At 34.1% G+C, this 19,071-nt stretch overlaps 1 protein-coding gene across 3 annotated transcripts in view; it reads right to left on the bottom strand.

Annotated features, from left to right (window-relative positions):
• Window positions 1-19,071, bottom strand: part of TAOK3 (TAO kinase 3) — a 158,920-nt gene that overhangs the window by 49,742 nt on the left and 90,107 nt on the right. For all 3 annotated transcript variants that reach the window (XM_037511084.2, XM_037511085.2, XM_054695305.1), the window contains exons 6-11: window positions 17,602-17,647; window positions 16,617-16,713; window positions 14,115-14,228; window positions 12,921-13,012; window positions 5,253-5,346; window positions 4,152-4,233 (exon numbers count right to left, since the gene is read on the bottom strand). In XM_037511084.2, coding sequence (XP_037366981.1) covers window positions 4,152-4,233; window positions 5,253-5,346; window positions 12,921-13,012; window positions 14,115-14,228; window positions 16,617-16,713; window positions 17,602-17,647 — 525 coding nt within the window. The remainder of the gene's footprint in view (window positions 1-4,151; window positions 4,234-5,252; window positions 5,347-12,920; window positions 13,013-14,114; window positions 14,229-16,616; window positions 16,714-17,601; window positions 17,648-19,071) is intronic.

Below are 19,071 nucleotides of genomic sequence, written 5' to 3'. Positions count from 1 at the left end.
AGGATTCACCAGGGACAGAGTGGGGCAGGGACAGAGTGGGGAGCAAAACAGGAAGATCTAGTGAAATACAGTGCTGAGAGGAGCAGCAGATAAGACAGGAAAGGTCTGCTGCACCATGTGGGTCAGCTCCCTGGCCAGGATTACTTGTGCTGCAGTGGCTGCCAATAGCTTCAGAGTGCTAACAAAATTAAAAAAGTTTTGGTATTCATAATGTGTTCATGACTATACATTGGTGCAACCTCTTTGGAGGACAATTTGGCAAATCTATTTAAATTTAAAATCCACATTTCTCTTAATGGCACATATTAAAAAAACTAGCAACAACAAATGTTGGCGAGGGTGTGGAGAAAAAGGAACTCTTCTGCACTGTTGGTGGGAGTGCAAACTGGTCCAACCACTATGGAGAGCTGTGTGGAGATTTCTGGACCTACTAAACATAGAGCTTCCATAGGATCCAGCAATTCCACTCCTAGGTATTTACCCAAAGGACACAGAAACATCCATTCCAAAGAACATCTGCACCCCTATGTTTATAGCAGCACTATTTACAATAGCTAAGCTTTGGAAACAGCCCAAATGCCCAAAAATAGATGACTGGATCAAGAAGATGTGGTACATATATACCATGGAATATTACTCAGCATTCAAAAAAGATAAACACATGCAATTTGCAGCAACATGGATGGCGCTGGAAGGGATCATGCTCAGCGAAATAAGCCAAAAAGAAAAAGAAAAATACCGGATGGTCTCACTCATAGCAGGAATCTAGAGAACTTAAATAAGGGACCAGGAAAATGAATAACTATAAGAAAGCGAAAATCAAAATCAACAAAAAACTATGAACCAGAGACACTTTTTGGGGGTGAGGGGCGGGAGGGGAGGGATTGGGGTCAGAATGGGGGGGGTTGCAATTGTATGGGGAATATAAAAATAAAATTTATTATTTAAAAAAAATAAATAAAAAACAGCAGATAAAAAAAAATCCACATTTCTCTTGATTAGCAATTCCACTTCTAGGAATTTATTCTTTGGAGATATATATATATATATATATATATATATATACACACACACACACACACACACACACACACACATATATACATTTACAAAATGACATTTACAAAACATACACGTCTATTCCCTGCAACAGAACAAAAAAAGATTGCAACCAACACATACAGGTTGTTTAAAAAAATTACAGTTCATCTGAGAATATTAAGAGTCATGAGGTAGCCCTGCATGTAGCAGTGTGGAGCAATACTCAAAACACTATAAAGTGAAAAAAATCAAGGTAGAATCAGATTTCCAGTTTGCTACCACTGGTGCAAAAACAATCTCTTTCCATTTGTAAAAAAAAATCTTCAGGATATATAACAAAATTGGAGACAACAGTTGCTAAATCTAGAGAAAGATCTGGAATGGGAAGATTTATTCTTCCCATTCTACATTCTACTGTATTTTTACTTTCCAAAAGTTGTAGTGTTACCTATTTCAAAACAGTCTCTTTTCCCAGGCAAAATAAATGATGTTTTTCATATTCAAATGAGGTGTTTACCAGTTCTTGTACCAGGTTTCTGTAGTTTTTTTTCTTTTTAAGATTTATCTATTCATGCATATAAGAACTGGAGTACAGGCCAGATGTACGGGAGGGTGAGAGTATTCACCAGAGACAGAGCGGGGAAGAGACCAGGCAGACGGAATGAAATACACTGCTGAGGGGAGCAGCGGGTGAGACAGGAGAGGTCTGCTGCGCCATATGGGTAGCTCCCCAGCCAGCCGGGATTGAACCCACGCTGCAGAGGCTGCGGACAGCTTCACAGCGCTGTGCTTAACCACCTACGCCACCAGGGAGGCCCATTCTGTAGTTCTTTACCCATTCTTTCTTCTCTCCCTCCCTTTGTCTTTCTCCTTTTTTTTTTTTTTTTTAAATCTCTAGATTGGCTAGATTTAGCCACTGAGCAATTTTTCTCCAGAAAAAGCTTTTAAGGAAAGGAAATTGCCAAAATCTGTGAGGTCTGAAAATTTCAGCTGCATTTATAACTGAAGAGCACATTAGCTGGGTTACAAATCCTTGATTTCCATTTTTGTTTCCTTAGAACTTTATATACATTATTCTATTATATTCTGGTTTTGAGTGTTACTGAAGAGGTAGATGTAAAGCTAAGTGGTTATCTCAAAATTAAAACTAAAAATAAGTTTTTCAGTCTGTAGTATGACTTGTTCTTTATTCTTAGAGTTCAGGAACTTTATCAGAATATGATTTGTTTATCACTGAAGTTCAGTTTCATGGTCTTTCTCTTCAGGGCTCCACTTAAATGTCACCTCCCAAGAAAGGCCTTTCCTACTTCTTTATCTAAAACAATGGCTCCTGTCACTCTTTAACCCTGTCCTTGCTTTCTTTTTCTGCAAAACTTTATCAATACCTGACATTGTATCAGATATTTATTTACTCATTTTCCTATTCCTTCATTAGAATGTAAGTTCCATGAGGGTAGGCACTACCTTTCCCTTGTGCGCCACCGTATTATTTATTTTCTGTGCTTAGAACAGTGTGTGATACACAGTAGACAATCAGTAAATGTTTGTTGAATATATGGTGGGCTATTTTGATTTGGTCCATCAAATAAAGACTGAATCAAATAAAATCAAGATTCAAACACTTATTTCTAAGTATATCTTTTGATATCTTCTGCTTCATGTGTTTGTTTTCTTCTTCAGAAATAATAGGTTGGCCTATATTAGATCTCCTTTGTCTTCCATGTGTGCCATCTCTGCTTGTAAGCATCTTTAGAATTTTCCTTTGGCATTTAATTTCGTTTTATTTTCCTAAGAGTATCCACTAGTAGAAACACCCAGCTTTGTTGGTTTATTAGTTTGTTGCTTATAATATATTAATCCATTTTAATTTTTCTCTTTCATTTCTCTCTTTTTCTTTGCCCACTTGTTATTTAACCACTTGTTGTCTGTTGCTGTAACATTTCAGCTTTGAATCCTTATAGTATCATTTTCTTTGAGCTCATTAATTTTACTAAAGTCCAAAGTTATCATTTTTTCCTTTTATAGCAGTGCTTTTTGATTTTTTAAAAAATATTTGCCCACTTCTGGTGTGTTGTTCAGATTGTCACTTTTCTTTTTGGAAATGTGGACCTGTTTCAGAGCACACAGAGCAGGGAAGTCCAGAACATGTGAATGCTCCATGCCAAAGGAGTCCTCTGCCTTGCTGCTTTGGCCACCATGTATCTGTGGTCCATTACTCACAAGTAGAAAACACTTAAGATTTGGGTAGTGAATTAGTCAGTTTCAGACCTATTTTTCAGGAACATTCAAATCCAGAAAATAATGTTTATAGAGGTCTATGATAAAGAAAATGTAAACCAGGAATTTGTGACCTAGCCAAGATGCTCTTCAATTATAAGGACAGCTAATATTTTTAAGAGTCACGAATTTAGGCAATACAATCTTTATGAGTTTTTCTTAAAGTTTTTCTCTATTTTCCAACAGAGTTGGAAAATATGCATAGAGAAAAAGGTTAAAGAAACTTGGATTGAATAAAAACTATTTATATTGTACGAGATTTCTATATAATTCACTGATATTGATAGAACACATTGCCTACATATAAAGTCTGTAATAAAATGTCACATGAAAAGAGGTGTATGATAGTGAAATCAAGAGTGAAATTGACATGATACTCTTGTCACCAACATGCATGATGTAAAGTCATGTAAATATCTGCTATATATTTATGATATATCTTCACTCTTGATGATTTGGCAATACACTGACTGAAAATCCTAGAGTTAGCATTTGAAACACTGCAGATTCTATTCATGTAAAGTTCTTGTAGATATTAGTCACTGGGACATCAAAATGATGACCAGAGCAAGGAGAAATATTCTTTGTTATGTGGTAGAAAGGGGATGGGGGAAGGAAAAAGTAGGGGAAAAAAAACTATCCACAGGGAATATATAGCACATACATTGCAATAATCTTGCTGTTTCTATGCTTAGCTACTATCTCTGGATAAATGACAAGGCAGCATGTTCTAATCCAGTTTGTCATGATGAGCTGCCATCAGAATGATTTACTATATTCCACTACAACATGACTCTAAATCCCCTTCCTCAAATATAAATTTGAAAAATTACCCGTAATAGTTCTGCTGACGTTGGCCTTTCCTGAGGTATTTTCTGCAAGCAGTAATCAACAAATCGCCTAAAGGAGTCTGTCCTGTGTGTGCAAACACATTGAAAGGAAATAAAACCAAGGTCTGTAGAAAACACTAATTATTTAAAATAATTTTCATTCAATTATTTTATATTTTAGGAGACTTTTAATAAAATATTTTGGACTATCAAGATAACTGGACCATTTCCAAGTTTATGGTATCTAAATTTACTTCTTTTGGATTATGAATGTGGACAATTTCAAGTCAGTTAACACACAAACATACCTTAATATAGAAAAAAGATCAATCATAATATTTATCATAAAAATAAAAATACTGTATTTATATGTATTTGTTTTACAAACACTTTTGTCTCCAAAAAATAATTCTTATTTAAGGATCAAGCCTATATTCTTTATTACTAGTTGGTAACTCTTCCATCACCTATAGCCTATACCCAGTTAGTCCCTTAAAGCGTAAGGGACAGAGAGCCTAGAAGATGCTTTCTGGATGAAAATACTTTCTGTCTTGAAAATTCCATTTTGTCTAATCTTCTTTAAATTACCCCCTTTTAAAAATAACTCTTGTGACCCAAATAGCTATCAAAATATCATAGGGACAATATTACTTCTGAACAGACAGTATTTTTTTTTTGTGTGTCAATACATTTAAATACATACAAGGTAAATAAAATGACAATTGAAAAAGTAATGACATCGAGAGTATTTTATTACTGCTGAGAAATTGTAAGAGTTGAGATGATCAATATCAGACAGTTATGACTTAATAGACTAGACTTGTTAGGAAGGTAGCAGGGCATGTCCCCTGAAGAATTTTAGTGACTACACAAAATTAAGAGCATAACACAGCCATAGAAAGTAAAAATGTATGTGCACAGTTCATGCTATAAAGCATCAATGTCACCTATTACAACACACAATTAAGAACTGAAATGCTTTCTATGTCAGATATATTTAAAATGTAAATTTATGGAAATCCCAAATATATATAATTATATATATACTATATATATTATATAGATGGTGATTTTCTTAGACATCTAAAATGATAGCAGTCTTACCATTCACTGGACTGTAATGTCGGTGAATCATTCTGGGCAATGTGATATAAGGCACTCATTGCATTCATGTTGAAAAGGGGGGGCTTCCGTTCCGCTGAAAGAAAAGAAACAGGATAAAGCAGTTCTTAAAAGAAATCAGGCAAATAGAGAAATAAAGAATTATGAGCAAAGCCTTTGCTGCTAAATCAACAGCTCGTTACTGTTGTCTTGCCACATAATCCACTTATTTTAATCTCTAAGGTCAGCCCAGCATAGTCTTTCAGAAGAATGTACTACTGGTCATCTCACTGTACATTGGCAAAGCTTCTAACAAAACCCATTTTAGGGGGGTAGGGGGTGAGGAAGCAAAACAAAATAAAAAACCATAACCCATTTCAAAAGAGTGAAAGAAAAAGTTTTTTTTTTAAAGGTGTGACCCAAGTTTTATTTATTTTTTAAATTAATTATTTATTTTGTGGGACCCTCGCCGGTGACGGGGGAACAAACAGGCGCTGCAGAGGCTGCGGGCAGCCTCGCAGCACAGCGCTCAACCGCTGCGCCACCAGGGGAGGCCTGAAACAGATTTTTTATCACATATCTTCAAAAGGCTGGTGTTTGTCTATCTTCCCACAGTAGACACGAACATTTTTGTGTGTTTTAATTAAAAAAAAAAATCCTTTAAAAAAATCCAGAAAGCCCAAAGATGCAGTAGAATGAAAAAAAGGGGCCAAGATTATTATGGGATGGAACATCTTAAACATCATTAACATAGTGTAGGAAATAAAATAATTCAATTCAATAAACACTGAAGAGTTTGGTTCAAAGAAAAAGTTCAGGTAGGAAAATGGGAGAGAGAAAGAAGGTAAATAATAAATAAGACTTGTTGGAACCACACTAAAAAACTCAGTGAATCAGGTATTTCTTAATGGAAGACTAAGTGCATGCCCAGCTCACCATGATTTCTTTTTCGGAATTCCGATTGCTTTCCTTAACACACTACTCATTTGATATGTGCTCATCTATTGCATTTATGTAACTATACAAATCTTTTCTCTCAAAAGAAATGGTAGCTCTAAGAGCAAGCTCTTATAATCCTAATACTCTATTTGTTTATTTACTCTCTGAGATGTAAAGAGATGCTATTTACACACTAGGTTCTATATTTGTTGACCAAAGGAGAGAAAAAAGGTTCTAGTTTTGAGCACTATTAATCTTATATTATTTATCAATTATGTCATAGAAGAAAATCACTGTCTCATTCTACCATGCTTATCCTACTAGATTTTTTAATTTTATTTTTTAAATTAATTAATTACTTTTACATCATTCTTCATTTGTGTACAATGCATGCTTTTTCATCTTGGTTATAGTTCCCGTAAAATTCCCACCACCATTCACCCATGTAACATCACCGTAGTCCTTTGCACTCTTCCCACCCCTTTTTGAACCTACTCCCTTCTCTCCCCCTGCAGAATGTCTCTGGTTTATAGTTGCCTGTTAATTTTGATCTTTACTTTATTATAATTACGTTTTTTTCCTGATCCCTTATTTGCATCCTAATAGATTTTTTTATATGGCCCCTTTTTTGCAATTCACAATCTGATCTCTTGCTTCATCAGAGTGTTTTGGTTTTTAAGTAAATATTTTTCTAGTAATCACTTTCAAAATGGTGAGGTTAGCTTGTTCTATGCAATTCAAGAAAGAAAAGAAAACCTAAGGTCAAAAGTAATATGGAAGACATTTTTACTCAGAGAAGGAAGAACCTATGAGAAGCCAGAATGGTAAACAAAACAGTACAAAATGGAAATCTCCCTAAAACCTAGAATGTACAAAGTTGAGAGCAGCTGACTTTGTCATCGGCAGAGCTCAAGCAGAAGGCAACTACATTCAATCATCTGTGATACCTACGAGAGTCCTCTTATAAACTTGATTAAATGATTTCTGATACTTTGGAAATGTGACAGTTTACATTTCTAGAATTTTTTTATTAATTTTTTATTAATTTTTTATTTTTTTATTAACCTATCAACAATATATATTTATTAACCTATCAACAATATATTTTACATGTACCAAATATATACAAATAGCACAAGTAAACATCTGAAACATTGTTAACAAGTAAACATTTGAAAGTTGCAGTGTGGATAAATAGATTTATGTCTTTTTCAAATGTAGAAGAGGAAAAACTACTTCTGGTTTATTTTATTTCATTCATCAGGAGTAGATTCTAGAGCTTGGCCTTCTGACCAGTTCAAGTATTTAAGTCATGTAGAACTAGGAGTGCATCAAGCAACTATCAATGGCTTCCCATCATTCTTAGACCAAGGTCCATATCCTTGAACAGCCTATTAACATGATCCTGGCCATCTCTAGCATCTAATTCTGAGAAGCATTTCTCTCTCTGCCCTTCCCATGCCATCTTTTGCTTCACTGTAATGATCAGACACAGGCTGCTTTCTCTGTCTGGACACCCCTCTCGCTTTTGTCCCTTAAACTTTATCTGGTTAATTTTTGCCTCATTGTTTCATCTTAATTTCATTTCTGAATTAACTTAATATATATCTGTTCAAGGCTTATTATATGATTAGAATCACCTCACCAAGGAAGTCTTCCCTGACCTCTCAGATTAGGTTTTCCAATAGATTTTATCATTACAAATCATATTTTTCCTTTTTACCCCCTCTTACAACTGCGATTATTTATATAATTTTCTATTTAATGTATATCTTTTTGCTAAATTTCATGAGGGGAGGGGTAATGTCTATTAAGTCATTTTTGTATTCCCATTGCTGAGCATAGCCCTTGGTATTTATTTTTGGTGACCCCAAAATACTACAAAATAAATAAATGAAGTTAAGGCAAGTTAAAGCAAAGAAGAACTTGGCCAAAACAACAATTTTTGCGTTGCAAGAAGTCACAAAAATGAAAATTCATTATGTCTTAGGGCTCATGTTGGTTTCATTTACTATCAAAAAGACAGGAATCTTCTCTTGCTTACTGGCTAAAGGTATAATCTAAGTTGCTTAGGACACTGCATTGCATAAGGAAGTGGGACTAAAGGAAGAAGAAAATAGAAATTCAGAAAGAAGAGGATGAAGGAACAAAAACAAAAAAACCCGTAGCTTAGATTCAAAGCAGGAACGGTGAGGTCTATAACTAGCAAGCATTCTGTTGTGAATAGAGAGCTGGCCACACAATATATCAACTCTAGTCAAGAAGCACATTTTAAAGACATTTCAATATCTTTATATAGCATACAACTCTTAAGATCTGAGAAGCATTTCATTTAATACTAGTTTCAGATAGTCTTACCTACGTTCAAGTTCTTTGCTAGATGTACAACATAAATCCTCTAAGTCAGGTGACAGGGCTTATTACTAAGCTAAAATATTATAGACAAGGATTGGCAAACTATGGCCTATGGGTAAAATTTAACTAGCAGCCTGTTTCTGTAAAGTTTTATTGGAACATAGCCATGCTTCTTAATTTAAGTATTAAAGTCTATGGCTGCTTTCATGCTAAATCAGCAGAGTTGAGTAGTATGCCAGAGACTGTATGGCTGGTAAAGCCTAAAACACTAATTATCTGGTCCTTTATAGAAAGTTTGTTAATTCTTACTGTATAATAAAATAGTCCACATAGAAGCTTCTACACAAGCAGTGGAATAGGTACTGCAGTGCTTTGGAAGCCCCTTTGTGATATGTAATCCACATTTCCTCAAAGAAAGAAAAACAGTAGACATATGACAGAGTTGAATTGGCTAAATTTAAAGAAAAAAATAGTGATTTCTATTTAAAGATAATGAAGTTTCTGTGGATGATCATATGTATTATACAAAAATCAAGGTCCAGGAAGGCCAGTTCAGCGAAACTTATGAACACTATTTGGCAAGGATTATACTAAATTAGAGCAACTAGACTGAGCTTTGTTTTACTAAGGAAGATCCAAGAGTGCCCCGTCTTTAAATACTTCATGAAAGGCAACAGATTTCTTATTAACAAATGACTTGAAAACTATATATAACAAATAGTGATATTAATTACTACTATTTGTTGAGTTCCTATTACATGTTGGGCACTCACTGCTTTAGGTATGTTACATATGTTATTCATAATTCTTAGAATAGTTTGGCAAGATAAGCATTAGTATTCCAATTTCTCAGTTGAAGAAACCTGAGGTTCAACCACTCTAAATAATGAAACCAAGTTGTATATACTGATGGTAAGTGGCTAAATTGGGATTTCAACCCAGTCCCCTAATGTGATACTTATGTCCTTTTCATGAGGTCTCAGTGCCTGTTCAACAACCCTGTGCATTTTACGATAGTATTTTTTAAAAACTAGCTTTAGAAGAGTAAATATACTCCTCTCCCCAATATCCATGACAATATCTGTGTATTAAAAGACAAATAGTGACTATTGTGGAAGAAGAAAATTCTGGGCGGAAAAACTGCATAACATTTATATTTTCATTTTTTTCCCCTGGGTAATTCATTTCTGAATACAGTCAATTCTCTAATATTGCTGACATGTTATTTTCCAGCTTCTACCATGATCTTTGCTGGTGAAATAAGAGTCTGTAGTTTAAGCAGAAGAGTATAAAATAAACTTCTCTTAAAATCATCTTGATTAAAAAAAAATCTGGTGCGTGGACAATTTCAATGTCCAAGATGTTTTAGAAAATTCAAAATTAAACACTTAGAAACTATAGAGCTTGATCCAGAAAAGAGGGTCAGTACTATTAACATTAACATCTTCCTCTTTGTGATCTTACTTTAGCAACTCAACTATCAAATTAGGGTGCTTTTTAAAAATACATACTTTTATAGAACAGGTGTCATTAGGAAAGGCCACAACACACTATTCAGGCACTATCTACAACATTAAAGGCACAATTCAAAGGCACAACACTGTACTTGGAATTTCACTAAACATCACAATGAATACTTAGAAAAATTATTGGATACTTTTATATATCTACTAACAAGATTAATGTTCAGGAAATAAAAATGTAAGTTAAAACTGTCAAGAAGATACTTGGTTTATTATATTGCCATTTTATGGTTTAATATATTGCCAATATAATAAGTTTGGATAATTGTGGAGAAGTTGAATGTCCAAGGTAACAATTTTATTTTATGAATATTAACTGAGCATGTACTAAAAATTTTCTCTGAATCTAAGATAATATTAACTGTAAGATGCAGCATTAATTCCATCCAACTGATAAGGGACTGATCACAATGATATACAAAGAACTCACACGGCTCAACAAAAACAAAATAAACAATCCAGTCAAGAAATGGGCAGAAGAACTCAAAAGACATTTCTCTAAAGAGGAAATGCAAATGGCTAACAGGCATATGAAAAAATGTTCAACATCCCTTATTGTCAGGGAAATGCAAATCAAAACCACACTGAGATACCATTTTATACCAGTAAGAATGGCACATATAAAAAAAACAACAAATGTTGGCAAGGATGTGGTGAAAAAGAAACTCTCCTACATTGCTGGTGGGAGTGCAATCTGGTCCAACCATTGTGGAAAGCTGGAGGTTCCTCAGTCTACTAAAAATGGAGCTACCATACGATCCAGCAATTCTACTACTAGGGATCTACCCAAAGGACACAAAAAAAGTGATTCAAAAGAGCACCTGTATGCCTATGTTTATTGCAGCACTATTTACAATAGGTAAAACCTGGAAACAACCCAAATGCCCAAAAATAGATGACTGGATCAAGAAGATGTGGTATATATACACAATGGAATATTATTCAGCAATCAAAAAAGATAAACTCATGCCATTTGCACCAACGTGGATGGAGCTAGAAGGAATTCTGCTCAGTGAAATAAGCCAGAAGGAAAAAGAAAAATATTGGATGGTTTCACTTATAACAGGAATATAGGGGAACCAAATAAGACATCAGTGTAAAAAAAAAAAATAATAACAGTACAAAACACAACAAAGCAAAAACAGACAATTATAAACCAGAGACATACTGCAGGGGAGGAGGAGGGAGAGGGGTGAAAGGAAGGGAGGGAGGGAGGAGCACAGGGGACTGTGGTGATGGTGCATGGGTGTCTTAGGGAAGGAAATTCTATGGGGACTCAATCTGCAGGGGTGGGAGAAAGCAAATATTGTCTAAAAAAAATGTGAAAAATGATAAATGTTAAAAAAAGATGCAGCATTATTTAAGATCATAACTTAGAAAAAATGCTGTCAATTAGAAGATGCAGCTGCTTGCAAAATATCTCCCAGTTTTAAAGAGAAGTTAAAATGTAAATTAAAAATCTGGATATGATATATAGGATTTGTGCTAATAGCAGCTAACATTTATTGTGCACATACTATGTGCAAGATATAGTAATATGCATTTTAAAATAAAATTTCTATTTTAAGACAGACAATCCATATAAAATAGGGATTCATAAAGTTAAAAGAATGTGATCAATGTCATACAACTAAGAAATGACAGAGCTGGAATTAGAACTCAAGTTTATTTGACTACATAATCTCTACTCTTAAGTATTATTTGATACTATCATTTATCATTTATCAATTTGAAGTAATAACTACTGTGGAGGGTAAGAACAACTTGGGAGAAGCTCATTAGCTCTTTAATTCAGTAAATCATTTTATTTTTAGTTTTTTAAAAAATATTTATTTATGCATACAAGAACTAGGGTGTAGGCCAGAGCTGCGGGGGGTGAAAGGATTCACCAGAGACAGTTGGGGAGCAGAACAGGCGGATCCACTTAAATACACTGCTGAAGGGGGAGCAGTGGGCGGGACAAGAGAGGTCTGCTGCGTCATGTGGGTGGTTGGGGATTGAACTCATGTCACAGTAGCTGCAGATAGATACCTTGATAGCAATGAGACTTTAACCCCTGTGCCACCAGGGAGACCACATGATAGGGAAATTTGATAAAGAAATTAAAAGAGTTCTTTATAAATTCTGGACCAATACTCTGTTGGTTAGATACGTTTCAACTACTTTCTACTTGTCTATGGCTTGTTTTTAAATTTGTGTTTTACATAGCTTTATATTATCAAGTAGTAAAGGTTATAGTACATACCTATCATTAAAAAAATACTATTTAGAAAAATTCTTTTCTATACCTGTGCAGAAATGCTCCCAGAGTAATAATGATAACAACTACACTTGTATAATGCTTATGTATGCCAGGCAATGTCTTTAGTATTAAGTATCAATATTAAGTAGGTATGTGTGTGTTTATGTATGTGTGTTCATTAATCTTCATAACAATTCTATAAAACAAGTGCTAGTACTATCTCTATTTCATAGATGACAAAACTGAGGCTTAAGAGGGCTTCTCCTAAAAGCTTTTGTTTTACTTTTGGGTATTGAACCAATCTACAATTTATTTTTGAGTATGTTATGGAGAATAGATATTTTTCAAATATTAATACTTACTATTGTGTGTTCCCACATTTGTAATTTTCAGATATGCTCAGATTCTTTTATTTAAACTAGTAGTATGAAAATGTAGCGAAGAGAAAGTAATCTTTAAATCTTAATCAAAATTCTAGGAGAAAATTTAATAAATTTACATTGCCAGGCACACAAATAGCAGTCTTTCATTAAATACTAGTTGGGTGAAAAAATAAATAATCATAATAACAAGTGATTCTTAAAAGTATAGTGAAAATGATGTTTTACTCACCCAATTCAATACAGGTGATCCCAAGTGACCAAATATCAACTTTCCCATCATACTGTCCTTCATCCATAGCTAAGATCACCTCTGGAGCCATCCTGCCAAACATAATGTGCAAAACTCAAGTTGAAAATTGAAAACAAAATTCACCTAATATAGTAATTAATGAAAGAGCTGCTTTTGAGTCTAAAATTTTATCTGATAAATATATTACTTTCTATACAATTTGGAAAAAATTTCCAAAATATATTCTCTATAGTTGGTAATTTACATAAAACAATGAATTTTAATAAATCCTGGTTCCACTATTATCATCCGTTGATCTTGGGTTATTAAACTTTATGCATTTGAATCTTTTCATTTGTAAAATGGAGATAATTCTAGTAGCTACTCCAGAGAGATTTGGTAAAGGATGAATGTATATGAAACATGTAGATAAAAAAACATGAAAAATATTTTATGAAACTAAATAAAGAAGTTATGGTAATGGATGCTACTTTGTCAGGAATTTTCATTAGGGGAGGCAGTGGCCATATATCTTTAACAAGCTTTGCTCTTTCTTAGTGTGTGTTAAGTAGTTGCTTAGTAAATGCTATTTGATGATGATGGGAAAAAATTCAAATATTAGCCATTGTTTTTTTAGTAGGAAATAATTTTCCAAGGATTTAAGTCATATTCCAAGGCACAGTAAACTTTCAATATATCTATGAAAGGAAGAAAAGAAATCTTGAATGGAATGTGGGAAAACTTTAAGTCAAAATGACAAACTATGTAAAGTATCAGAGAATGCAGCAAAGACAAAAATCTGGATTTCCTTCATTTGAAGTAAATATTTGTGCTCACTGGTTCAGAAGGTTAAAGAAGTTACATTGTCCTAGCTTAGAAACTCTGCCTCAAGTTCAAAAGAAACCTTAACTGAAATCTAAAACCTAAGCTTGGTCAGTGGGTTGATAATCCTGCTCAGTTTACACACAATGACATCAATCTTATTTGAGCAATTTGAAGGCACTGGAAATGTTATACTAAAACAGAGTGCTTCTTTTTTTGCTAGTGAGTTTTCTGTTCTCTATTGAAATCTTATTTTGAGACTTATGGTGATACCTTGTCAAAAACCATAACAAAACAAGACCAATGCTATAAGTTCATTTTGTTCATGCACACATTTTTTAAAGTCATGTTATGTTTTCTAATTCTACATACCAGTAAGGTGTGCCCACAAAGGAGTTGGCAGGAGAAGCCATTGAGGCAGATCCAAAGTCAGCTAGTTTCACCTGACCTGGCTCTGTTAGAAGAATATTTCCTGCTTTAATATCCCTAAAGGAAAAAATAAGAGGATTAGAAAATTACTTTTCAATTTTGATTATGGAATAGGTCAGAGCATGCCATTAATAAGACAAAAACTTTATTTTAAAAAACCTTGCTTAGATAGTCTTCTGGGGATTTAGTTATTACTGCATGTTGTAAGAGGGCCCAGATTCCTGGGTATACTTACAGGTTCGTCACAGTAATTACTAAAAGGTAGAATTTTCTTCAGAGGCAAGGAATGCAGTGAGAGGCAGACATGGCAGACAAGGAAACCTATTCAGTTTCTGCACTTACGAAAGTATTTTCTTGGATGCGAAATCCAGTTACCGCCAGTATTCCGTGTGCTGGGAAAATTGGTGCCAATTGTAAGTGCTTTTTTTTTCTTTTCCAAATTACATGACATTTTTGGAGTTTAAAGAAACCTTCGATGACTCTGTATTTACTACCTACCAATAAGCCTCAGCTACACACATACCTTTTCTTGCCTGCGACCCTTTCTCTCTGCCTTTAATTGTAACTGCAACTCTAAGGCATTTGAGGGTACATGTTATATAGAAGGTGTTATTTTAAAAATAACACTGTACAGTAAAAAGAAGACCCTGAAAGATCAAAACAAACAAGGATTAGGGGTTAGAAAGGAAATTGCATTTCTATTGTACTACTACAAAGACTGCAAGTGGTTACTACTAAAGCTATTAGATGTTTTATGCAGCAAAAAGTTTTTAAAATAGGATTTAAAAAGTTCACTCTTCAGTATGATAATTTAGAATGAGAAGATGTGGATATACTCCTTATTTTCTTTTGAAAAGGCATGAGATGTAATGAGTACTAGAAACCAGGAATTATTGGTTGATGGGCAGTAGAAAGATAAAGCAAAGAGAATGAGGAAAACTTAGCTAAAGTTGAAAATGATAAGGTTCAAATGTTTCTAAAACAACTTTTCCAAAAATCTTAATAATTCCGTTTCTGTCCTTATGATGACATTAGTCATTGGCAGAGAGAACTAAAACAGCATTTACTTTTCTTAAAACAGAAAAATTTGTTTTTCTTTCTTCAGTTAGAACACTGACTTGCTTCTTAAAACAACAAAATTCTAAGAAATGGTATTTATTTTTTAAGTGAAAAGCATTCTTTAAAGGTCTTTTTTTTTTCTTTTTAACTTCTTTTTACAAGGTACTGAAAAATACAATATATTTGAAAGGGTTAAATGTGAAAGGGTTATGAAAGACAAACTACAATACAGAATAAAGTATGAGTGTGCAAATTAAGTTAACAAAGACACAAAAAATTGAACTGTGGCTTTCATGAGGCGCAGGCAAAATTATCATAAACAAGTTGACATTCAATTATGACATCTTGATACCAAATAAATCTTTTTTATTGTCAAATCTATAGATGTTATGGTTCATTTTATTTCATCAATATTTATTAGCTATGACTAAGTTCACTCTTCATCCTTAAAAGTCAAATTTAAGAGAGGAATTTTGAGGAAGTTCTGCTTTTGTTGTGCCAGTAACTGGTAAAGGCCATTCTAGCAAGGGTGATTAAACTGAAGCAAAAGGGGAACCTATGACCTAATACTTTCATTTCTTCCCAGTAAATGTGAGGGCTTTCTTTTGTTTTTGAGTCATCTCAGATTCTTTATACCTACCTTACATTCCAATACTTCTGCTACCATTCATTAAAATAAATGTATTAGAAGTTCTTCACTGAGAGTAGGAAAGATTGCTAAAGACATCTTTGTTTAGGAGAAGTTTGTGGAGAGAAGTAGGTTGGAGGGAGGAATGTGGTATTGTGGTAAGGAAAATATAAGGTAGAAGGCAGCCTTGGATTGGGAGTTAGAAAATTTGCATGTTAATCTTTATTATATAAATGCTGTGAAATTATGGACAAGTTATTTGGATCTTTCCAAGTCTCAGTTTCTTCCTCTGCCAAAGTAAAGACAACAAATAACACCTTCAGAGATCTCTATATGGACTATAGAAATGCAAAGTATTTTAAAGTTATAAGCCAACATATACTTATATATGATTGACTTGTTATTTACAATAGAAAAGGAAGAAGAAACTCAGTTAGGAAATACAAATATGCAAGGAAGGACAATTTTCTTTTCTTCTTGAGAGGGTATCAAAAAATTGCTGGGCCCCTTTTCAAATTACCCTGTCTGGAGAATAGTTACCTATAGAACAGAAATGATGTGAGTTTTTGTGGATATCTGGGAAAGACTGAGAGTCAGGAACTGAATTCTAGCAACTTTACTCCTTGCTTCCTGAAGCAGCAGCAATCTATTTGATTCCCATAAATTCTCCTAACAACTGGAGAACACACGAATTTTCAAGGTTTCTTGAAGAGACAGTCTGTAAATGAAATGAATATGTAACTGGTCTCTAATCTTACCTATGAATCAAGGCATGAGAATGCAAATAGGCTAGCCCCTGCAAGGCACCATGAGTAATGGCAGCAATCTCTACTTCCTGAAGTGGTTTCTTGTGAACTGTGAAAGGAAAAAAAAAGGTCAGCAGTAGATGAGTATATGATCAGTTTCATTCCTCTTTTTATCTTACACAGCTATACCAGACTGAATTTACATACTTTCTCAAATGACAGTTTGGAAACACATTCACCCAGATACATGGGATATATGTTTTCTATAGAAGAGTTATATATAATCAGTTAATAGGAAATCCAAGTATAAATACAAACAAGTCCCTCAAAATAAAGCAAAGCCTGATATTCATTGTTATGAATTGCTAATTTACTTGTCAGTTGCAAGTCAAAGCCACACCCATTCCAAATGGCCAGGCCCAAATTTACCAGTCCCTTATGGCATTTTAAATGCCTAGAGTGTTTTAGGTTGCATTATTCTCCTCTGCCACAAAGCCATCTGTAATTACCCCTTCTAACTACAGGTTTTCATTATTTGTGAAAGCAGCTAATAAGCAATTTCTATTCAAAGATCAAGGATGACTTTTTTTTAATGTAAATTTTTAACAGTTTCTGGTTATGTAATAGCAACTACAATGGAGAACTGGGTCAGCCAAGGTATTAGAAAGGGTTAAATATCAATAAAATTTGCTACCATAGACCTCTTTTTCATATATACACAACAATTTGATGGTTTTGACTAAATACAATCATATTACTCAAACATTTTAGTAGTACCTGTCCTGGGTGGGATGTGAACTAAAACTGCAAGAGGGTTGTTAATCATTACTGAGATACACTCAGTGACACTGAAGAGATAAAGTCTGCATAGCTTGTTCATACAGCTCTTAAATACAAGTCATCATCCATTTAGTTTGCCCAAACTGCCCTTTAATATAAGATATAACATTTTTTCTAAGTAAAACAGAAAAGGAGGGAATAATATTTTTATCCTTACCTTCTAACAAATCAGAGGCTGAGCCTAAGCAATATTCCATCACCAACTGTAACAGATTAAAATAAAAACCAGAATAATGAAGGTTAATAAAAAACTGCTAAAACCAGAAAACCAAGGAACTAAGACTACTAAAAGAAAAATTTTTTTGACTTATCTGAATCTGGATTAAATTTGGTCATCTAGCACTAACTGATTTTTATAATTATAATCAAGTGTTTTGTTATCTCCTACTTGGAATTGGCATGAGACAATAAGGGAACCAAATATGGAAATATTCATGTGAATGTCATGCTGAGATGGTTATTTATTTAAAAATTTTCATACCACCTTGTTTCAAAAGATTAAAGGTGACTAGGCTGCAATATAAATTAAATTTTGCAATTTGGAAATAAGAAACAATTAACCAAATACATGAGCCAGCAAAAATCTATACAGAGAGGAAAATACTACTTAAACCAATAATTAGGAAATTCCTTATTCCTTTCCACATTTGAAAAGTTCTAAATGGGCCTCCCTGGTGGCGCAAGGGGTTAAGCACGGCACTACGAAGCAATCTGCAGCCTCTGCAGCATGAGTTCAATCCCTGGCCAGCCAGGGAGCTACCCATATGGCGCAGCAGACCTCTCCTGTCTCGCCTGCTGCTCCCCTCAGCAGTGTATGTCAGTCAGTCTGCTTGTTCTGTTCCCCACTCTGTCTCCGGTGAATCTTCTCACCCTCCCGCGCATCTGGCCTGTACCCTGGTTCTTGTATAAGAATAAATAAATCTTTAAAAAAAAAAGTTCTAAACAAGAAAATACTGTTTAGAACTCAGCCTAAGATATAGCCTTATATGTACCATTAGTTTGACTCCCTGAGAGATACAGGAAACATTTTATATTTTAAAATATATTTAGAATATTAAAAAATTGATATTTATTGGGTGTGCAATCATGGGTGTCATTTTAAAAGCAAAAATGAGAAAATTTTCTTTACTCTCCTCTTAGAAATTTTAGGTATTCAAAGCAGCACTATTTACAATAGCTAAGCTTTGGAAACAGCCCAAATGCCCAAAAATAGATGACTGGATCAAGAAGATGTGGTACATATATACCATGGAGTATTACTCAGCATTCAAAAAAGATAAACACATGCAATTTGCAGCAACATGGATGGCGCTGGAAGGGATCATGCTCAGTGAAATAAGCCAAAAAGAAAAATACCGGATGGTCTCACTCATAGCAGGAATCTAGAAAACTTAAATAAGGGACCAGGAAAATGAATAACTATAAGAAAGTGAAAATCAAAAATCAACAAAAAACTATGAACCAGAGATACTTTTGGGGGTGGGGGGGGGAGGGGAGGGATTGGGGTCAGAATGGGGGGGGTTGCAATTGTATGGGGAATATAAAAATAAAATTTATTATTTAAAAAAAAAAAAAAAATTTTAGGTATTCTAGACTGATTTGTAGCCAACATCAGAATTATGAAAAC

The sequence above is a fragment of the Talpa occidentalis genome, unplaced genomic scaffold, assembly GCF_014898055.3.
Source record: "Talpa occidentalis isolate TD23 unplaced genomic scaffold, MPIMG_talOcc4v2.1 talOcc4.14, whole genome shotgun sequence".
Classification (NCBI taxonomy): domain Eukaryota; kingdom Metazoa; phylum Chordata; class Mammalia; order Eulipotyphla; family Talpidae; genus Talpa; species Talpa occidentalis.
Note: the sequence above shows the minus strand (reverse complement) of the source record. Positions and strands in the feature narration are given on the sequence as shown.